Genomic DNA, 24,334 nt, shown 5'->3' with positions numbered 1-24,334 from the left:
TGCAAGAACTGTGTGGTTAAGTTTTTACTGCTCATAGATATTCAACAGTAAACTATCGTAGCAGTATGCTGATGTTTGTCTACAAACTATTAATGAGGCTTATCAAAAGTTAGGCAATAGTGCACTGGCAATATTAACTGTGTAACACTGGGGTGGAGGGGGGGTTGTGAACAGTGAAAGTAAAGAACTGTGAAACGCAATTGTGTGACTGTCAGCTACATCATTTAAAGTAGCCAGTGTTGAACTTTCACCCCCCCCCCCTCCTCCCTCTATTGTTTAGTCAGTAAAGCAACAAAATATGTTGACACCGAGCAACAAAGTATGCCGACACCGAGGACTATCAACAAAGAAATAAAGCAGGCAAATGTTGCAGCCATTTGTTCATTTTCATTACTTTCATGGCCTGTAGATGCCCTATGTGAACAGTTTATTTTTTATTTTCTGGTCACAACTGAGTCACGTTCCATTTCATTATATGAGTGAAAGTTTTTATTGTACTGTAATCTCTAGTGGCTAACAAACCAAGCTGAAGTTTCTGTGACAGTAATTAATAGTCATGGAGGTAACCATTTTATTTGTTCACAGAAATGGCGCCAGTTGAGCTACATTATGTTATTGTGAATAATCTGTGAACAACACCTCTTTTATCTCTGCTGAGTGCTATCGACTTCCAGTGTTATACAAGTGTCAAGTACATCTTTGACAACTGACAGACATATCAACCTGGATGTTTGCATGGAAATTGCTTCCTAATATGTTATTACAGGCATGAAGAAATGGCATACATGTATAATGATGCATTTAGTTTTACTCGTGTTTTTTAAGACTTTAAATAACTGACTAATAACACAAATTAGTCAGTATGTATAATTTTCTTATTAATACACTGTACATTTGGTTTTATTATGAATAAACAGCATTAGCTATAGAATTAATGATCTTATAGTGCTGATTACTTCCTCCAGATGACACTCTGGACCTCAGTTAATGAATTTAACAAAATTTTAATGTATTTTATGAGGCTGGCTATAACATAGAGTATGAACCATAAATGAATATAAATTTGTTTCTTGATTAGTTAAATTTAAAAGATAAATATTTAAAAATGAAGAACCAAAATGATATGTAGGTTTTCCCTCATTGGCTGACAGGGATGCCTCAGGCTGTGGAGCCTCCCCCCCCCCCCCCCCCCTCTCTCTCTCTACCCTATGTAACACATGGCTCCTTAGCCATCAGCATCAGTTACAGTGACTGAGGCCTCCACAGTGGGTCAGCCATCATCGTCATCATCCAGACGGGTAATGATGCATCATTTCAAGTATACTTTTACATCAATGGCTTCTCTATGTAATATAGCACTTTTACTTTTGTTATTACAATGCAAACTCTGATGATGGCTCATAATTAAAAGGCTGAAACTGGGCAGAAGTTGATATCGGATGCGATTAAGCCTGTTTTTAAATAAAATTGACCTACACTGGTGAGCTAATGGCAGAAAATTCTACAAATGACTTTCTCAGTTGGAGCCAGTTTTATCATCTATGCCAAAAGAAGTGAGCCTCTTCTATCCAACACTGCAAAAACAACTACACAAATTTTTGACTAGTTAGCACAGTGGTTGATCTGACCCAACTGCCAAAGTGACAATTCACCTTGTAATTCTAAGTTTGGCAATATGCACAAGCTGACAACACTGTAGGAAGTGGCAGTTTGAATATGAAGTTTGTTGCATTCAAGAAGTTTGGCTGGATTATTTTTACAATATCATCACTAGGCTCAAGTGCCAGCAGACTGTTGTGGGGTCTAGTGAAGCAGGGGATACAACCCGTCGGCTTTGAACAATGACGTCATTCCTCAGTCATAGATAGTAATGTCTTCACTTCGAGGCATAGATAATAAAGCAGTTCCGTGTTCTAATAAGCGCTATCATTAAAAAGCGATCGTTTATCTATATTTCACTATTTTACCATATTTCACTTTCTTATTCCACCAATATGCTTCAGTAGCTGATAAGTGTTTTTTGGCTTATTAAAAAAAAATCTCATGAGATAGAATAAACTGATCCTAAGATACAGATGATTCAGTGGCTGATAAGTGTTTTTTGGCTTTTTAAAGAAAAAATCTCACGAGATAGAATAAACTGATCCTACTTCATTAAGCAATCAATAAAAGAACTAAACTAAAACATAACAGCTTTTGCTGTTATGTTTTAGTTTAGTTTTTTTATTGATTGCTTAATAAAGTAGGATCAGTTTATTCTATCTCGTGAGATTTTTTTAAAAAAGCCAAAAAACACTTATCAGCTACTGAAGGGAGTTACAGCACTAAGAAGAATCGCTTCTCGGCATTTGACAAGATCAATGTTTATCTCTCTCGCATTCCTTTGTTTCTCAACATTCTCCTCAGCTCTTTCATCTTTGTAATACATGCTCTCTGGTGACTTGTGATGTCATTGTTCAAAGCCGACGGGTTGTATCCCCTGCTACACTAGATCCCTGTTGTGCATGGTTGGGCCACATACTGATGTGAGTCATGGAAAAGACATGACTAACATGAGGTGGCAAGCGACCAGCCAATAAGCAGCTGCATGGTTTCCCAGGCAACGTCTTGGCAGGAGGGGGTGGGGTTTGTGAGCAAGGTATGGAACCCATCATGGGCCAACAACTGAAATATTATGCTGAAAATATTGTATATTCACGCAAACTGTTACAATTACTTGCAAGTGTGGTAAAGAAATCCAAAGACACCTTTAATACTGGCAGGAGCTATTGACTCCAACAAAATTATCACCAAAGTTGTATGATGTATGGTTTAGAAAGTATTACTGTTTAAACATTTATCATTTATAATTACATTATAACTGTGTACAGACAAGTTAAGGAAACATATGGCACGCCAAAGAAAAGGTACTAACTTCAGCTACATGGTGAGACAGTGTGGGGATGTAATTAATGCACATATAAATTATTAAGCAAATTATTATTTATTTTATTAAAACATTGGCCAAAACAGAGTCCTCTGCATGAAGACAAATTATTAGCAGAAGCATTTTCCACTCGAAATAAGTACAATGCAGTAATTGTTAGTGCAAATACAGGTTATTATGATCGTTAATGTTGACTGCGTTTGGACTGACAAGTACAATGCTGCTACAGCATGCGGAAGTCAGTCATGCATTTGACTTGAGCTGGGCTATAAGCTCAGTACAAGAATTCCTTCTGATAACCACATTTTTGCTTCTCCTGAAAAATTTTTGGCACTGGACATAAGAGTTTCTGATTTTATTGATTCATGTAATTTATACATTTTATGTTGAAAGCTATTTGATGACATAAGAAACTGTGAATATATGTATGTATAAAAATGAAATTTGATGGAATTGTAAATATTGTGATACTTTGGCGTAAGGAAGGTTTAAGTGAACAGGCAGAGCTTGGGGCTTTTTTACTGATGATTCCTGAGCCTTTTTGTTCATGGCTTGGTGAGATTTTGGGCATAGTGCCACTCATGTATAAAATGCGTATTTCAGACTTTGCATAAATTTCTGTAATCACACTGGACTTTTAAAGACACCATTGTGAACATTAGAATTTTCATTAGTGGCAACAGTGTTGGTGAATGTGGATAGAACTTTTCATAGGTAGCTGGTGATTACCATAGTCACTTATTTGCAGTATGAACTTTAACAACAGATAGTGCAGCGAACATTGCCTACTGCTCTGCTTGGTTACTCACTGTTTGTTTTACTTATTTTATATCAGTGATCACACTAAAATGTATGGCCACAGTCCATACACAATTTCTTTGGTTACTTTACTTGTAATATCAGCTCTCATTGGGAGAAATGTGTTCATCGTCGGGGTGACTACGATGAGAAATAAATATGCAGACATGAGGAATAAAGATGTAGAATGCTAATAAAGATTGTTTTATTTAAAAAGCTTTAAAGTTTTCACGTAAATAATTCGAAGCATTACTTTTCAGCACGCCATAATATATACAGGGTGTACACAGAGATCTTAGATACAACAGAAGCAGACAAAGTAATGAAGAACCTGGCAGAAGATACTTATCAAACACTTAGTGTAAAAGATATCACCATAACAGAAACTTCATCAAGTGGTGCCAGGATATCATGGTAATGCACGGGTAAAGAGAATGCTTAATGATGTTTGACAAACTTCCATATCCTTTATCAATGGCACTCATGCGAGACCATCAGGACCTTGCTTCATTAATATGATGAATAGTAAGAGAAGAGATATGAGATTTATGTTGCCTGTTAATCTCAAACAAAGATGGCCAAAAGCAGCAGTGTTGAATGTTGAACTCAGTTTGGAGGAAGCTGACAGCTCAGGTAGAGGTTCTTTGATCATTGGCACCAATCTTTAGAGGGCAAACATACAATGAAAAATGTATTCAGAAACCTAAAACTTCCGCTGCAGTCATCAGACAACATCAAAGTTTCTCAACTAAACAAACAGCTGGTTCCCTTACTGGTTCGATCACTTAGCAGAAAATCGGAGATTTGAAGAATGGAGGTCAACACTCCAGTAAGTTTCCTTGTCTGGTCACCCTGGGCATGTTGTGCACTATTGTAAAGAAAGAAGAAGAGTGTTTGATTACCATTATACCACATAGTGTCAAACAATGGGCAATTCTATGCATGCCAGGCAACTGCAGATGACTGCAGTTGACCTGTGAGACAAAGCCTGTTGTCATACCATGGTCAACATCACTCACTGTGTTACAGGCATTCTCCATTGCCACACAGAAACTTCAATTGCTTACCCAGCTGCTGAAATCAGGAAAACTACAGAAGCTGATGACCTAGGAAAATATGTTCGGAGATCCAAATGGTACTGTTCTGAAGATTGTAAATGGAAAATAAACACAGCCCAAAATGAATCTCTCTTGTGAGAATAACTATCAACAACAGAACAAAACCCTCTGAATTTCTCATTTTACCAGAATGAAGTCATACTGTCCTTGGATGGGACCTCTTGCATCACAGATATAAACTGTGGAAGACTGGATTTCATAACTGGCAAACTGATTCCAACTAGTTCATTAATAAGATGAGTTCTAGTCAACAGTCTGCACACTCAGTTCAACTTAGAAGGTGACAACCTGGATTTTTCCTCTGTGGTGTAAGTGCTACTCCCCACAGTCAGTTTTCTTGCTGTAATCTACTTTAATGACAAGTTTGAAATAATGGGGATGCAATGATCTATTAATTATTTGACACCTTTTCACATTTATTGACACTCATAATATTATGATGATGATCAGCTTGTATTCAATAGTTTATACAGAAAATTCATTGCAGGTTGCCACCTCCACAACACTATGAAGAATTTGACACTTGCAAAATATTTTCATATTTTCAGTATACTTTCGCTCTACAGTTCTGACTGTCACATAACGTGAAATTGGGTTTGTTTATATCACCATTGTCCATAACAGATATTCAAGTTATATTAATGACTGACTGTATACTATCAACACAATAACTTAAAGAGAAATGTTCACTTTTTGTATGGCTGTTCCTAACAACAGAGAGACGTCATAGTTTGATAGAAGAGCCAAGACTACACACTTGAACATGCAGCTGACTGCATACTGTTGACTTTGTGAATGGCTACTGCATAACCACTCAAAAGACAAGTTTCACAAACATTTTTACATACTGACATTATCAGTGTATCTACCAGGTGATGACTGACATACCAGCTAGCAAGATGCAGGTGTTAACGACAGTTACGCTATTAGGTGCCAACTAACTGAATTATTCTTCTCTATAATTGTTTATAGAAGTGCATATGAATAACAATTAAAATTTGATATTATGTTTTTATTTATAACATGAAAGAGAACCAAATTAGTGGACATGAAATTATAATGAGCAAAAGAAAAAACCTGTTTAACTATGAGTTGTATAATGGGGAAACTGACAACCGTATAGGAAGTACATCATGAATATTATTATACTCCAATGAGGATTTACAAATCCTTCCAAAGATATAAAATTTTCTAAATCAAATAAATTTCAAACTAAAAAGTTTTATTGGTAGAAATGGGCATTTTCAGAATCAGATAAATCGGGACTACAAAACTATTGTACTGAATTTTTGAAATACTCACAAATAAACACTGGAATATTATGGAAGACAACAACTGTTATTATGAATAACTACTGAAATTTAAGAAAGTGAGATGTTTACTGATATGAGGGGCCTGAGGGCTTTAGACCATAGTACATCATTTCATAAATAACCAGTTATTTGCTCATTTCCACAAGATCTATAGGAATAAAAAAAATCATGAATAATTCCTTAAATAAACAGTACCCAGGTAAATTAATTATTTTATTATTGACAAATAGCCTGTTGACTTCTGTCTTGGGTTCTTTGGCGGACATTTGTTTGACTTTTTCCCTAACATTTCACCAGCGGGAGTGGCTGGCATTGTCAGAGCTTCACACTCCATTGCTGGTAGTGGTGTGGAGTGCTGAAGATTATATGTGCTTGGCATGCCAACATCCAAGGGCTTTTCTGTGGCCATGAACACTGCAGTTCTCCCCTTCCTACATGTAACACTTGTTTGTTGCAGCACGGGAATCCAGGATCTGTTCATCTTGGGGCTTCTTTCTTGTTGAAACTATTGTCATGTTTGTGTATTTTTAAAGAAATCCTGAACAAGCAGATGGAATAGCTCTTCTCTACAGCCAGAAGTACTGTGTTGGCAAATTTTATTATGTGGTCTGTCTTGTACAGGGCGTGCTCTGCCATGGACAATTTCTCCAGCTGCCCCAACCTGCAATGCCACTTATGTTCAGCGATCCTGGTGTTGATTGATCATCCAGTCATTTCAAAATAGACTTTTTCGCATCTACATGGTATGCAGTATATTCCTAACATTGCAAATGGGTCACTTTTCTCCTTTACTGAACAGTGACATTTTTCATTCTTCATCAGTTTATAAATAATCTTTATGCCATGTTTGTGCAATATATGGGTGATTTTGCCTGTCACTCTGGAAATGTACAGCACAAAGGCTGTACCTGACATTTCTTTTTCTGATGTGTCACTTTGTCAAGGGTTAGATTCTGTGACACTTCTCACATGACTCGTGGAGTATCCATTTCTCCGCAGAACACTTCCCAGACATTGCGTCTCATATCTGAGGTGCCGCAGCTCACATATTCATCTTGCTCACATTACGAGCAATAATACCTTTTCTCTGGCTCAGGCAGTAATTTGACAGTTTGTGGATGTATTGGCAGGTTGGGGCAGGTGTAGAATTGGCTGTGGTGGAGCACATGATGTGTGGGACCGAGAATATAGTAAAATTTGCTGACATGGAAGATCTTGCTGTAGAGAAGAGCTATCACACCTGCTTGTTCAGGGAGGCTATAAAACTGCACAGAGATGAAAACAGCTTGAACACAAAAGCCTTAACAATTTTGTGTTACGCTTCTATGGAGAGGAGATTTGCAGAGGGTACCAATGCCTTCAACAACAACAACAGTATAAGATACTGTGATTTTCGTCCACAAGAATGTGTGACTGTCATCCTCTGTAACCTTTCTGTTGTGGTGTCAGATTGAAGGGGCCACACCGACTATCTTGAAATGTAAGCACCTAGTCACCACGACAGAATGGAACGAACTTTTGTTTGCGAGCTTATCTGTGCAACAAAGAGATACTTGGCAAAAATATATGAGGAACTTTTGGGTATTTTCTATCAACTAAGTAGCAGCATCATCGGACAATTGGGGCAAGATCAACAGCATCACTTGTAGGAGCGTGCAAAACAAACTCAACCGGTGCGCCGAGCAACAGAAGGAAAAGTTTGCAAGATGCGGGAAGCAAATTCACAAAGTAATTTCCAATATGTCATGCACAGTCGTCAACTTCAGTGGATAACAACTGGCCAAAGAGGAACAGTCTGTCCTTCAAAAAGGAGGGAAATTCACTATCATCTCAAGAACTAAATTCACTATCATCTCAGGAACTATACCTGTGGAGGAAATCATTGCTAATAACAAAGTAGTCATTTGTACCCTTCCTTGTGAAAGAGCTGAGGAAATACAAACTGAAACTGTCAGGATGCTGTGAAAAGCAAAACCACCAGCTTCCAACCTGAGTAGAGGAGACTTATAAACTATCAAGAGTCTTAATGCTAACATAGATGTAATGATACTGCCTGCCGATAAGAGAAATGTGATCATCGTAATGAAGAATGAAGATTATGACAAGAAGATCCAGGACCTATTAGACCTGACAATGTACTGAAAACTAAACACAGATTCGCATTCGGGAGGACGACGGTTCAATCCCGTCTCCAGCCATCCTGATTTAGGTTTTCCGTGATTTCCCTAAATCGTTTCAGGCAAATGCTGGGATGGTTCCTTTGAAAGGGCAAGGCCGATTTCCTTCCCAATCCTTCCGTAACCCGAGCTTGCACTCCGTCTCCAATGACCTCATTGTCGACGGGACGTTAAACACTAACCTAACCTAACCTAAACGCAGATTCTATGCAGCAGATCACATTGAATAGAAATCAGTTAATTAAGGCGTCCTTTCTCTCGGCCGACATACAGAAGCCCTGCCACCTCGGCTGTATTAATTACCAAAGATCCATAAGAATAATGTTTCATTAAGACTAGTTGTTAGCACTCCTGGTTCTCTGATGCATGAACTGGTGAAACACTTAGCCTCTCTGCTCTAGTTGCACGTGGGAAGGACTGACACATACATAAAGGACTCAGGACATTTCACTGAGAAGCTGAAGAAACTAAAACTTTGATCAAATAACATCCTGGTCAGCTTTGATGTTTTTTCTTTGTTTACCAAAGTGCCACTCAATGATTCTCTGGAGCACATCGGTTCCATTTCCCCATAAAACATCACCAAGTTCTTTCGTGCATGTCTCACCATGAGCTACTTCATGTGGAAAGGCAATTTCTATTAAGAGCTGGAAGGCATCGCTCAGTACAGGCACTAGATTCAGCACCTTGCAAACCTGAGGTGAGGTATAGATATGTTGATGATGCCTTAATTGTGTGGAGGAACAGCTCAGTGACTTCCTAAGACACCTGAATGGTCTCCATGACAACATAAAATTTACCATACAGGTAGAAAAGTTCCAACAGCTACCCTTTCTAGAAGTGCTGGTCATGAGGGATGGTGAAAACCTGGGACACAGCTTGTATAAAAAACCGATACACATGAAATGATACATTGACAAACTGTCAAATCACCATCCAAGCCAAAAAAGAGGCATGATTAATATGCTCATAACATGGGCAATGCAAATATGTCAACTGCAGCACCTCAGCTGTGAGATGCAATGACTGGAAACCATTTTGAGGAATAAGAGGTACTCCACCAGTTACATAAGAAGTGTCACACAATCAAACACTTGCGACATATCAGAAAATGAAATGTCAGGTATGGCCTTTCTGCCATATGTTCCCAGTGTGACAAATAGCACCACCCATATATTGTGCAAACACAACGTAGACTATATACAAACCGACAAGGAAGATCAAAGAGGGTCTCACATAGGCATAGGAGAAAACGGACCCACTTTCAATGTCAATGTCAGCAATATATTGCATATCAGTGACATGTGGAAAAGTCTGTGTTGGAATGACTGGACAATCAGTCACCACCAGGATCACTGATCATAAGTGGCATTGCAGGTGGAGAAATCAGCCATGGCAAAGCAAGTGCTGTGTGAGATTGACCACATAGTAAAATTCACCAACGTGGAAAACAATTCACCAACATGGAAGTTATTGTTGTTGAGAAAAGATATCACATCCACTTGTACAGGAAAGCTATAGAAATGCACAAACATGACAATAGTTTCAACAAGATAGAAGTCTGTGCTGCAGCAAATGACCACTGCAGGTAATAAGGGGACAAATGCAGTGGTAATGACCACGGAAAAGCTCTTGGAAATTGTCACACAGGACATATCCTCTGTGGCACCAACAATGAAGAGAAGATTTGACAATGCCAACCACTCATACTGGCAAAACATCAGAAAAATCATCAAACAAATGTCAGGTGAGACAGGTGACAACAGACAACTTGTCAATAAGTGGCCACGAAATCCTTAACAATTGTTTAATTTATTGTTGTTAGAAACCATGAAATTACTCACAGAACTATAAAAATTTGTGAACATTGGCTCGATTAAGAAGTTAGTCATTTCACATATGAGGTGACAGGCTTTAAGGGGGGGGGGGGGGGGGCGCAGATGTGAAGACCGCAGTTTCTGTAGTAAAAATCACAGCAAAGCGGCAGTCGAGAATCTTGACAGCAGCAGAATCATCCTAGTTTCAGCACTGACCGACAGATGGTGGTACTTTAAAATGAGTATGGTCAGTTTGACATCGTGACAGGGAAACTCAACAGCCGGCAAGCTGGCTCATGGCGGGCTTTCTCCGGGCCGCTTTTAGCACAGAGCTAAAGTGAATGTCTGATATAGAAATAAATAAAAAATGTGGCACAAAAGAGCTTATAGGCTCATTTTAAAGCAGAAAATTAGCCAGTTGTGCTCTTATAAATGCGCCTCCAGTTGCCCTGGTAGTTTATGAATTACAATAAATTTAATCTATTAATAACTAAGTAAGATTATAAATTGGACATATTGGAGACACTTTCACAAAATTTTACGAACAAGGTGTCAAATGAAAGGTCTGAATGAGTAGAATTAAGATATCTATGTAGCTTGAATATAATAGAGGGAAACATTCCACGCGGGAAAAATATATCCAAAAACAAATATGATGTGACTTACCAAACGAAAGCGCTGGCAGGTTGATAGACACACAAACATACACACAAAATTCAAGCTTTCGCAACCAACGGCTGCTTCACCAGGAAAGAGGGAAGGAGAGGGAAAGACGAAAGGATGTGGGTTTTAAGGGAGAGGGTAAGGAGTCATTCCAATCCCGGGAGCGGAAAGACTTACCTTAGGGGGAAAGAAAGGGTATACAATCGCGCGCAGCGCGCACACGCACATGTGTGTGTGTGTGTGTGTGTGTGTGTGTGTGTGTGTGTGTGTGTGCGCGCGCGCGCGCGCGCGAATGTATACCCTTTCTTTCCCCCTAAGGTAAGTCTTTCCGCTCCCGGGATTGGAATGACTCCTTACCCTCTCCCTTAAAACCCACATCCTTTCGTCTTTCCCTCTCCTTCCCTCTTTCCTGATGAGGCAAAAGTTTGTAGCGAAAGCTCGAATTTCATGTGTATGTTTGTGTTTGTTTGTGTGTCTATCGACCTGCCAGCACTTTCGTTCGGTAAGTCACATCATCCGTGTTTTTGGAGATATCTATGTAGCTTTTTTTACATGTTTTAAAAATTCAAATGCGGAGCCGGAATGCTGTTTTCATGATTAAAAATGCAGAATTTTGATAAATAAAAAAATAGGTACTATAAAGATAGTGGCATTACGGAAAAGTAGACATAAAAAATAGGTAATACAATAATAATATGTTAGTTATGCATTAAAAGTATTTTAAATAATGAAAGTTCTATATGAAGAACACACAAACTTTAATATTATGAGAATAAGATCCTGTACCGAAATTCTGATGATGAATCTGAATTCAGTGGAAAATTTCCATCTGAATAGAAGTGTTACGTGCATTTTACTGTATCTGTAATAAGTGTAAAAGTAAATTTTATGTGCAAACAAACTTGATTTGATTTCAGTGTGTTCAAACCGAGGACTTTTAAGGGCGGCCATTTTCTGTGATAGGGACATTCATTCATTTGAGTTGAAAGGGGTAGCATGTGTGACTAGCAAAAGTCCATACATGAATTGGACTTAGAATATTTTCGGATCGACTTGTAACTTTGTTCATCTTGGGGTTTCAGCTATTTTAAAAGAAACATCAAGTGAATAACTGCTGAATGATTGTGATTAATATTTGAGTGGCACTGTTGAACTAACTTGGTAAATATCTGAAGTCAAATCAAGAACTCTTAACAGTACTTCAGTCAAATCTGTCCTGAACAAGTTAAACTCCAGTTAGTTAAAACTGTGTTGTGTTCACTAAAAATTATTTCTGCCTGTTAACATTTGTTTTTTATAAACTTGACATTAATTTAAAATTACTGGGGATAGTCAAGTGGATGTGGTTGGCACCCCTCAGACCTAAAGTTATTTTACGGAACCCCAAGGGGAGGCATGCTATGTAGGTGCTGGGGTGATAGTATCCCCCCCCCCCCCCCTCGTGCGAAAGCACGTGGGGGCTCGAGCCATCTAGTTTTACTAGATAACTGACTTTGAACTAAAATTATTGTGATCATCCAGTGCAATGAGTGTGTTTCTCCCGATCCCGCACATAGAGAGAAACTGTAGCACATTGCAAATGGTTTTCTCGACCCAGTGAAGCTCGCAAATGGGTATTTCTCATCCGTAGTAGCTCGCACACACAACTATAGTGCATTTACACACAAAACAGAAAAAAAAGAAAATTCTGTATTTAAGGAGTATAACTGTAGCAAGTGGAGTTATGAGGAAAAAAAAAAAAAACACTGTACTTGGCTTCACAAAAGAAATGTATTTGTCACTTAAGATCATAAGCATCAAAAATGGACAAGGAAAGTTCTGGGTCACAAATTGCCGTGAATGGCCACTATTGCTATGTGCATATGGGCATAAGAATTGGTTTAGGAACATCATCTGAGATCTTTCAGTGGTATAAACATTTAACATAACCATTTTCAACTACACACCACATGAAACTACTATTCTGCTGCAAATAGGTCCTGGCTTGATCTGAGAATAAAGTTGGTGAGTATTGGCCATTTTCTGTCAATTTCTGGGTGCATTCATGTCGGAGTGGGTGCAAGGCAGACTGCACAGCTTAAAGTGATACAAAATATCAATGATAGGGATCACTGTCCCATCAGTCAGCAGTCAAACAGGCTGTCTCCAACTGAACAACTGATAATTCAGAAGGAATTAATGGAAACAGAGTCCACCCTGATCCAGAAAACAAATAAGACCCAGAAAAGATTTTCAAGCTGCTCAGCACACATGTGATGCAAAAGGTTTGCTTGGAATGGGCTCTTACTTACAGACACTTCGGAAGAGATTTCGGTTGCTAAACACATAAACTAAAAGAATTGCTGCAGAGAGACTCCAAATTTTCTTGGAATGATGATTGAGAAAAATCTTGCTGTATCCATAAGGAGGTGATGCTCACTCTACAAGTCCTTGAAATTTTTAACAAGAATGCCAGGCTGGCAAGACACACTGATTTTAGTGGTTATGTGATATGTGCATTTTCAGTGCAAATCTAGGAAGGTACTCAAATAGTGATCACTTATGCCTCCTGAGTTCTCTCCAAGTCCAACACTAATAAACTGAGAAAGAGGGCCTTGCATTTGTTTGGGTGATCAGTAAGTTCTGACCTCATTTATATGTTAGATCATTCATTGTTATGACTGACCATCTCTCTTTATACTGACAAGCCAGAAGATTAAATTAGGATGACTGGCAAGATGGGTACTGAAGTTTCAGAAAAGCGAAATCATAGCTACATTGTACACTGGGGCTTGAAATGCTGCACACACTGGTACAGTTGGACTGTTGTCTGTATAAAGTCTAATCGAACCACAAAATAGTGGTGCACAGGGGTTCATTTGCATCACGGCTTATACCTCTTATTTTAGTCTCAGAGAAACACGCCCTCTGGATTACGCTGTTCCAGCTTGTGTATCCACTGGTGTGCTGCCATGTGGAATGGACACATATGGGCAGGGATTGGCAAATGGCTGACATCAGGCAGTCTTGCATTAAAGAAGGAAGGTTATCAGTTCAGGTCTGATTTTGAACAAACAGCAACAGCTTCCACATCACAGTAGTTATAATTAAATTGGTGCCTGATACACACAATGAAGATGTTAGTTATTGGAACAAATGTTAACTAACTATGTTCCACACACTTTTTTCAATATTTTCTTATTTATATAAAAATTAATAAGGAACCTATAAAATTACAATTAAGTGTGTTCGCTATACCTCTTGCGCCAGTACTCTCTATTGGTTTTCACAATCCAATCCGACACATTATGACCTGTCATGTTGATCACTGTATCACCAGTTGAAACCTAAAGAGAAAAATTATGTTACTGTTGTCATTACAGTTATCACACATCATCTGGAATCAAATCACATACTTCATCTTATGATGAGGTAAATATAATGATCTTCTCAAATGAAGAAAGTTCCTTGAAGTAAAAAAACAGTTTTAGTATAAAAAATTAGCATAAAATACACTTTCAAAAATGTTCAGTAATGAGATAAAAAACAAAGATAGTAGGCAGAAAAAACAAAAAGCATGAAATAAGGAAGGTTACTAGTTCAGGTCAATAAGACTGACATTTACTATATTATCAAATACATTTGATTTCTACTAAAAATCAGTTTTCATTTATAAATGTTAAATCCATTGCTTTTGATTCCTATCAAATTACTGCTCATCACTTAAAAATGTTTTATCAGAAACATTACTTACTAATACACGAGATAATCAGCAAACATCTTCCTTCTTTGATGGTATACTTCCTTGTACAGAAAGTCCATTAACTTCAAAATGCTGCCTTCTGACAATTCCTTGTAATTCATGTGAATTAATTTGATCTTGTATATGTCATCAGGAAATGTGTGTAGTATGTATGGTATGAGCACATGCCCATATTCACTAACATTTCTTCTAGAGACTATAAAGGATTCGAATATTTTGGCTGGAATCTATCAAAATTACATTTACTGTTTTCGTGAGATTATCCAAATTTGTTTTATTTCACTTAGATACTCCATCTCGGACCATCTGATGGCAAGCTGAGCTCCAAGCACCTGATAGGTTGCTGAACTCCAACCATGTGATGGCAAGCAGAGCTCGAATCATCTGATGGTATGCAGAGCTCAAATCATCAGATAGAAAGTTCAGTTTAAACCGCCCAATTACAATCACCAAGTCATACTCACTTTGTGTCTGCATAGGTTGATTTTGACTCTGGGTTACAATCAAATGAGCATTTAGTTCATCTGCGATGCTTTCTTTATTGCAGATAATGTGAGCCTTATGCACCAGACATACAGCACTATACGCCATTGCACTGGATGGTGGCAGCTTGTTGTAGGCATGTACAGGTCCATGTGGGTCTTCTTCCTATATACTGAATGGCCTGGTGTACCATCTGCCTTGTATCTTATTAGTATGTAAAGGAAAGGGAGACAACCATTCTCCTCTATTACCAAGTGAAGGCAATGTTTTGATGGATGCTGTTAAGGTGATCCATGAACTCATCCAGTGGCCTGTCTTTCATGCTCCCATACCACAAAATCATTGTCAATATATCAGAAGAAGTAACTGGGCTCCTGGTGAGCACTTTGAAGGGCCATCTTTTCAAAGTATTCCATGTAGAGATTTGCAATCCTTGGTGCCAGGGATCCCACTGCTTCTCCACTCATCCGTTCATAGACTTCCCATTGCACTTGACATAGGTGGTTGTAAGCACGTGCTCAAAGAGTTTAACTATTTGGGCCTTAAAATTTTAAGACAGCAGCATATTAAGCAGACACAGTGCTGTATTTTGGAATGCTGCGAGGAGCACATCAGGCATGTTTTACTGGGACTAACAGAGGAATTAGTGACAGCAGAGCATAGCATCATACTTTCAGAATGTGAAGGTGCTTTTGGAGCAATGTGCTACAGGGACAGTATCATAAAAGAATCCATTGAAATACAGTTTCATGAGAATTCATTCCACACAGATAGAGGATACCAACTAAGTGCAGCATGGAATCTTGTGTTAGTGGCAATACAATGAGATTGCACTCAGCATCATCTAACTTGCACGAAGCAGCCAGAATGCCCACACAGAGGTGCAAATGACATACCTACTACAGACACCACTTCTGCCCCACCCCCTCCCCATCCACCAGTTGGGCAGTACCTGGCTGCCAACAGCCTGATGGATAGTAGACACCACTAGTGTAAATATTGCAGTGGTCGCATATCTCAACACTTTCTCAGAAGATGATGACTATGACACTTCTCTAAATGTCACAGTATTTTAACACTGCTGCCCAGGTGGAACGCCGAGCTTGTTGGTTGTCATGCCCACACAGACAGTGGGGCACAGTAGTTGCAACTTAAGTTTGTGGATCATATGACTGTTGTCATAGGTAGTCTTGCCTTTGATGGAGTAGAAGATGTCTTTGACAGGACTGCAGTAGATGGTAATGGAAAGATGTACAGAACAAGTTTTGCATCTAGGGCTATTGCAGGAATGTGAACCATGAGACAAGGGGTTGTGAGCAGGGATGAAGCAGGGACAGACAAGTATGTTGCATAGGTTCAGTGGGCATCGGAAAATTACTATGGGAGGGGTGGAGAGAATATTCCTCATTTCAGGGCATGATAATGAGTAGTCCTGACCCTGGCAGAGAATGTTTTCAGCTGTGAAATGCTGGGTGGTACTGAGTCACAGGAGGAATGCTCCTTTGTGACTGGACAGTGGGTATGTGGGCAGTGGTAGATGACTGGAGAGACAAGGCACAAGAATCTGTTTCTGGACAATGTTAGGAGGGTCAGTCTATGATGGTGTCAGTGAGACCACTGGCATATTTTGGGAGGAACTGCTTACCTCTAAAATGTGATGATCATGGGTGTCTAGGCTGTATGGAAGGGACTTCTTGGTATGGAATGACTGGCAGCTGTCGAAGTGGAGATACTGTTGGTGGTTGGTAGGTCTGATGCAGACAGAGGTACTGATGTATCCATTCTCAAGATGGAGGTCAACATCAAGGAAAGTGGCTTGTTGGATTGAGGAGGACTAGGTGCAGCAAATGGGGGTAAAAGTGTTGAGATTCTGGAGGAATGTGAATAGAGTGCCCCCACCCTGGGTCCAGAGCACAAAGATGTCATCAGTGAAACTGAACCAGCTGAGGGGATTGGGATTCCCTCAGCATCATACTGTGAATGAAATGTGTTGGGTTTGTCAAGAGTACATAATGTTATTTTCTTGAAAACTAACTACTGTTGGACTTAGTAATTCATGCGAGGGATTCATTTATATGGGCCAGCGAAGTGTAATTATATTTCATGAGCAAAGTAACCAGCCTCAATGATACGTCCTGAGTGGTCGAGTTTACGGACTACAGAAAGCATGGGATGGACCTAAGGATTTGAAGAAGGAATGGAGATCCTGCTGTATTTGTGGAATGGGTTCACTGTTGCAGGGTTCGTAGAGGGACGTATATGACACAGGCATAGTCCCTCCACCATGGAGGGTGCTTCATAACCACCTTGATGGAGCCTTTGTCAGTGATTAGGACTATAAGGTCAAGAACAGTTTTTATGTGGTGGATTGTGGTTCTTTCTGTGGATGTAAGGTTGGTTTCCATGCTGAGGGATTTTGGGAATGACTATGAGGCATTATTTGAGATTGAGAAATTTTAGAAAGTTAAGAGTGGGTGATCTGAGGGCAGCTGGAGTGGATCACGGTTGGATGGAGGTGTGAACTGCTTCAGTCAGGGTTCAGTATTGGTTCTGGGTTGGTTCCAATTCATAGAGTAGGTGGCAAAAATGTGTTTCCACTGTAGAATGGGAGAAGGAGAGGACACCTTTAACAAGCCCAACTTGACTGAACAGTCAGTCTCACTATGGCTACAAGTGTGTGCATTTGGATGTCTGTGTACCTGTTCATGTGACTTGGGGGAAAGAGCAAGAGCTTGTAAGTTAGTGTAAATACTGTTTACTGTTGTGTGTTTCTATGTGCCATAGATCAGTCAGCTATAGGTGAATGGTTGCCTACCCTTTATTTTACATATTATTTCATAAAGGAGTTGCCAGAGTTGTTTTGAAAGATAGGTGAGTAATATGAGTACATACTGCATCAACTTCACACACATATACATTCAATACCATTTTAACAATATTCTCATATTGATATTCCGCTGCTATATATGTCTCAAAATCAAAATGGAGAAACCTAAGAAACTGCAGAATTGTGATGAAATGATGTTAATAATTTTAGATTTACAATTTAATCATGTCAGTTACACTGAAGAACAGTGTACCTTCTGCAAATGTACTTCACATGAACAGTGTCAGCTTTAAAACCCGACAAAAATATTGCGCAACAGTGAAATTTATAATTAAACAGCACTAAGTTACTTCTTTGATGACACTCTCATTTGTTTCATTCATTTACAATAGGCTTGTGAATCTGAACATAAAAGTGTTCAAAGCAAAGAGATCTCAGACACCAGCTACAGGTTAGAAACGACACACTTGAACATTGTGAACAAAGCATGTTACCAATAACAAATCAGTATTTCACAAATCTATTACTCCACTGTACAGTACTTTGCACTTGGACATTAAGTATCTGCAGTGGGGTGGAGCAAGTGTGGTGACAGAAAGAGCATCCAGCCACCCCTTCAAAGTTAACCATGCCAAATTAGTATTTACAAGGCAGACCCCGCAAGTTGGGATACATGCTTGTAAAGAGAGAGTGGTGTGGAGCAAGTGACAACCCAAGCTGTAGTTTCAGAAGACTGTAACTGTGTACTATCAGAACTATGGTCCAAATTGTCACATTGGGTTGATTGCTGAGACCAATATCATGCAAGTGCACTTTCTTTCCCCTATAAAATATAATGTTAAGTTGATGATGTTACCTTGTGAGGCCATTTAAAAATGCAACAAATTTCAGGACAACTGGAGTCTACAAAATACCTTGTGAGTATGGTTAGTCTTATACCAGACAAACAAAGCACATTGTAGAACAATGCAGGAAGGGTCAACATAGGTTTTATCATCAATGCTGACTTGAAAAATTCACTTTAACAGAGAATGTTCACCAGATCAAGTTTGAGGAAACCTCTGTCATTGCTCTCACTAAATGCTTCTGGGAAAGCATAATTAAAGAAGCCATTGACATAAAAATCAGTGACAACACCCTTAATAGAGATGGTGCCTACAACTTAGCAGAGCATGGGCTCCTGCAATCGCAAGGCTGACACAGGTGCATTAAATGTGGAGTTAGTATATGCATGTAAATGTGGATACCATCTGTTATGCTTTTCTACTCCCAAAAATAACCAAATATTTTCGCTGATTTTTGTTTGATTTTCAATACATTTATTGAGTGACATGACACTTACTTGAAAATCTCCAAGTTCTTATTTAGACAAAATTGCACTGGAATTTATTATTCAGGTTCTATTTTAACTGTTCCGATCCCATCTGTGTGTTAATTTTCATCAGGGCACTGTTAATTAAAGTTAGCACAATAGTTCACTATATACAAAATCCAAGAGGAAAGTTACCTACTCCGTTTGAAAATTAAGCCTTTCCACTTGCCAGTAAAATACTGTAAATTACCTAAAACTAATCATCTTCTGCAATAATTGAACTTGTAGTTCTGGACCATTACCATTTTCCATTGCAGATTTTGTTAAAACCACCGTTACATTGCGTACTTTCTACTTTTGTTACCTTAATTACTAATTAAAGATTTATGCATTTAAATTTAAGTTGCAATTTAGTGCTCATTCATATAAATGAAGGGAGGCACAATGCAGAAGAAAAATAGTATATATGTATTTTTATAAATTTATAACAAGTAACAATTTCTGGAATCCAAAATTCCACTCGTTCTTGTAGGTAATCAAAAACAGTAAATTACAACCGAGCATTACTTTTTAAAATAATAGTTTGCTCTTATGCACCTTTAAAAATAGTCAGATGTCACCCTGAATAGTCAGTTCATGGTTTGAAAGTGAACAGTTAATAGCTAGGTTGTAAATGCTCTCAGTGTTTGACTTGAAACACAATTATGTGTATTCAGTTCAAATGGCTCTGAGCACTATGCGACTTAACTTCTGAGGTCATCAGTCGCCTAGAACTTAGAACTAATTAAACCTAACTAACCTAAGGACATCACACACATCCATGCCTGAGGCAGGATTCGAACCTGCGACCGTAGCGGTCGCTCGGCTCCAGACTGTAGCGCCCAGAACCGCACGGCCACTACGGCCGGCTGTGTATTCAGTGTGCAAGACTATGCATTTGATTCGCCACAAAACTCAATGACTTTAATGCAAAAAGCTTTTGGATGATTACAGAACTTCTAATTAACGAACACTGTGAATGAAATGTGTTGGGTTTGTCGAGAGTACATAATGTTATTGTCATTGAAACTAACTATTGTTGAGCTCAGTAATCCATGTGATGGATTCATGTAAATTGGCCAGTGAAGTGTAATTATATTTCATGAGTTGGAAAGGGGCTGTGTCTAGTATCTTCTGCAGCGGAAGTCGAACACGCGCCAGAACAAATGGATGTGGTCAGCCCATAGAGGGCTCCACCTCTGCAGCGGCTATTCCGTGCAGCGGCTCTCATGCAGTGAGGGCGCCACCACTACGCCACGTGCAGACAGCGGCCATTAACCACTCCCTCCAGTTTCGTATATAGGGACCTGCTCTGCCCTAGTCCAGTCAGTCTGGTACTCGCTTTGGATTTCGTTTCTATCTCGGCAGTACTGCGTTCTGGTCTTTTCTCGTTGTTGACATTTGCCTGGCTCTGGTTCTGAGTGGATTAACTTTTGGTGTTTGGTGTTGTGGTTTCCACAAGCCTCCGTTGTTTATCTTGTTGTGTCGATCATAGTTGGTCGTGGTTGGTTGTTGTCAGTTGTCATTGGTCTGTCGTCCGACTCGTCCTTGTGTTTACCCGGTGGTGCATGCTCCTCTACTGGCGGCTTCCCCGCTTGGTGGCTCCGATCCGCAGCCCAAGGCGTTCCCGCAGTTGGTTTTGGTTACAACATTGGCGATGAGGTAAACGGAACATAGGAGTATGGAAGAGAAATTAATCACTCTCTCAGAGCAACAGCAGCAGCTCATGCGACAGCAGCAGCAGCAGTTGGAGGTCTTACAGACGTCTGTGCAGTTGCTCTCGGACAGGGTCAATAAGCGGGATTCCCCCCCACCTCTTCTCCCAGGTGCCCCGCTTTCAGACACGTTCGCACGTCCACCGTCGTTCCCACCGTTCAACGACGCAAAATACGATTGGGACACATACCTGCATCGTCTGAAGCAACATTTCACGGCCTTTCAGGTGTCGGATGACTCTCTGCAGAGGTCGTTATTCTTGTCTTCGGCCTCACCAGACATGGTTTTCTTGCTCCGCAAGTTGGCACCGTTGGCCAACCCCGTGGCTCTCTCCTTTCACGAGATCTGTGTGTTGCTAACTAACTATTACACCCAGCGATACCACGTGGGTGCGTCTCGCTTGGAATTCCATCAATACCACAAGCAGCCGGGTCAGTCCTACCGTTCCTGGGTGACAGATTTGCAAGGCCTCAGCCACAAATGCAACTCCAGGTGCACCAATCAGCAGCGCAAGGTGTCATATGCAGATTCGTTAATTCGGGATGTGTTCGTTCAACTGGCGCCTGATCCAGAGGTCCGCACTGCGGCGTTAAAGTTGGACGACCCCTCGTTGGAAGACATTCTGCGTATTGCCCATTCCTTCAAAATTGCTCAGGCGGCAAACGAACATCTCATGGCGCGGCCCCAGGTGGCAGCGGTCGAGTCCACTTCCCGATCCACTTCTTCCCGCCGTCAACGGCGCGTAGTCTCCAGAGGGCACCGCCGTCGAGATTCCTTGCTGTCTGACGTCTCTATGGCGTCCGAACCGCCGGTCGCCCATCGACGTTGGCCGCGTGGCCCCCTCCCGTCGTGCTCCCCAGTGCTTCTCAGCCCACACTCGAGCTGACTGTCCCCATCGCTGGAAGACCTGTTCGCTCTGTGAGAAAGAGGGCCACCTTCGATCTGTCTGCCGTAGCCGCTCGACCCGCCCCTGAAGGCCAACAGGACGTCATCCATGCTTTACACACAGTTTCCCCTCGGACCGACACATTGGCTCAAAGTTATTTTCACCCTACGCATCTTTAATGAGGATGTCCGTTTCCAGGTCGATACGAGAGCCACAGCTTCTTTGGTCAATCTGACGACGTATGCACGTCTCGAGTCTCCTGAATTGTCCCCACCCTCTCGGAGGTTGGTCGCCTATGGCGACAGTTCCATCCCTCTCTGTGGGCAGTTTTCTGTTATGGCCATCTACAAAAACGTTCCCTGGCCCCTTACCCTATTTTTGGTGGACCACCTGTCAGCTTCGGACATTTTTGGACTCGATGCGTTTACACAGTTTGGCTTTTCCATTCAAGACGAAGTGCAGTTTGTTTCAACTACGGTTCCATTTCAGGACCTACACGATCTGCGCGCGTCCTTTTCCTCCCTGTTTTCGGCAGACCTGGGCTGCGCTTCCGATTTCCAGGCACACTTAACTTTACTGCTGAATGCATGGCCTCACTCTTGTCGGGCTCGGCCTATTCCAGTAGCTTTGCGTGTGGCCGTCAAGCAGGAACTCGATCGGCTCCAGGCTGCGGGGGTTATCGAGCCAGTACAATCAAGTGCCTGGGCAATGCCCTTAGTGGTCATCAAGAAACCGAATGGATCGCTTCGTCTTTGTGGGGATTTTGGGGCTACGGTCAACGCTCAGTCTTTGGTCAAAACTTATCCCATTCCTCGAATGGAAGACCTTCTCGCTAAACTGGCAGGTGGCGAGTACCTTTCTAAGATTGATCTAGCAGAAGCCTATCACCAACTGCCGTTGGATGAGGAATTGCAGGCCATTGTCGTCATCAACACACCTTTCAGTCTCTATACATACAAGCGTCTTCTGCTTGGCATTTCCTCTGCCCCTGTGATTTTCCAACCGTATCTTGAGCAACTTACGCAACCAATACCGGCTTGTGTCAATTACCTCGATGATATCTCAGTCACAGGGCGCACGCACCAGTAACATCTGGGCAACCTCAGTACCTTATTTCACGCCCTGCAGGCTGCGGGTTTACGTTGTCGGCTGGAGAAGTGCAGTTTTTTTAAACCGGAAGTGGAGTACTTAGGACATTGGCTCAGTAAAGATGGCATTCGCCCTTCGGACCGCAATGTCGCAGCCATCGATGCCCTTCCCCAGCCACAAAACTTATCCGAACTCCAGGTATTTTTGGGAAAAGTCAATTAATACTTAAAGTTCTTACCCCAAGCCGCCCACATCGCGCATCCCCCAAATTGCCTGCTTCGCAAAGGGGTACCTTACACATGGACTTCTGCCTGCGATCAGGCTTTCACCCGCCTGAAGATGATGCTGATATCTGCCCCTTGCCTAACGCCTTTCTCTCCGGATCGTCCCTTGGTGGTGGCGGCCGATGCCTCAGCGTATGGGATTGGGGCAGTCCTGGCACACAGGAATGAGGACGGGTTGGAACAACCTGTGGCATATGCATCCACGACGTTAACCCCTGCGCAAAGGAATTACTCTCAGATCGAAAAGGAGGCTCTTGCCATTATTTTTGCAGTTCAGGAATTTCACATTTACCTGTTTGGGGCGCAGTTCACCTTCCTCACGGATCACAAGCCCTTAGTGTCGCTTTTCGGGCCCCATTCGCACCTCCCAGAACGGACGGCTCACCATCTTCAGCGCTGGGCGTTGTTCTTGCGTAATTACACTTACACCATCCGCTATAAGCCCACCAGTCAACACACTAAAGCAAATGCCTTGTCACGTCTCCCAGCAGGACCCGATCCGGCGTTTGACCAGCAGGAAGTCCTGTGCTTCCACATCGACTCTGCCCACCGGGAGACTCTCGATGGATTTCCTCTGACGGCTATGCAAATCGCCGCTTCCACGTGCAGGGACCCCATTCTGTGGCAAGTCCTCTGCTATGTGACTCATGGTTGGCCTCCCTACCTTACCCGATGTTTGAAAACTGACGTCAGCCCGTGGCGTCACGTCTCACACAGACTTTTGGTGATGGAGGACGTCCCCCTGTTGTCCACGGACTCGGACGCCCATCAGGTGGTCATACCTCCAGACTTACGCCACCACGTCCTGCACCGCGGGCACTTGGGGATGTCTCGCATGAAGGTGTTGGCTCAACGACATGTCTATTGGCCAGAGATCAATGGAGACATTGAGCACCTGGTCCGTGGGTGCACAGTGTGTGCGCGTCATCAGGCTAGCCCTCCACAATCTTTCGCTCCCTGGCCAACACCCAGCCAACCCTGGGACAGGATCCATCTAGATTTTGTGGGCCCCTCCTTAGGCTCCGTGTGGCTCCTCATCATTGATGCCTATTCCAAATACCCATATGTGGTCCGCAGGGCGTCCATCACCACTGATGCAACCCTCACCGCCTTGGCCCAGGTGTTGGCCATTGAAGGCCTTCCT

At 41.3% G+C, this 24,334-nt stretch overlaps 1 protein-coding gene across 3 annotated transcripts in view; it reads right to left on the bottom strand.

Moving 5' to 3' along the window:
• LOC124777985 (ATP-binding cassette sub-family A member 7-like) overlaps nt 1-24,334 on the bottom strand; it is a 594,849-nt gene that overhangs the window by 231,288 nt on the left and 339,227 nt on the right. For all 3 annotated transcript variants that reach the window (XR_007015818.1, XR_007015819.1, XM_047253552.1), the window contains exon 32: nt 14,050-14,138. Coding sequence is in view for 1 of the 3 variants with exons in the window: in XM_047253552.1 (XP_047109508.1) it covers nt 14,050-14,138 (89 nt within the window). In the remaining 2 variants the exon portion in view is untranslated. The remainder of the gene's footprint in view (nt 1-14,049; nt 14,139-24,334) is intronic.

This window comes from Schistocerca piceifrons, chromosome 2 (assembly GCF_021461385.2).
Source record: "Schistocerca piceifrons isolate TAMUIC-IGC-003096 chromosome 2, iqSchPice1.1, whole genome shotgun sequence".
Taxonomy (NCBI): domain Eukaryota; kingdom Metazoa; phylum Arthropoda; class Insecta; order Orthoptera; family Acrididae; genus Schistocerca; species Schistocerca piceifrons.
The sequence above is the reverse complement of the archived record's forward strand: the minus strand, read 5'-3'. Positions and strand labels throughout refer to the sequence as shown.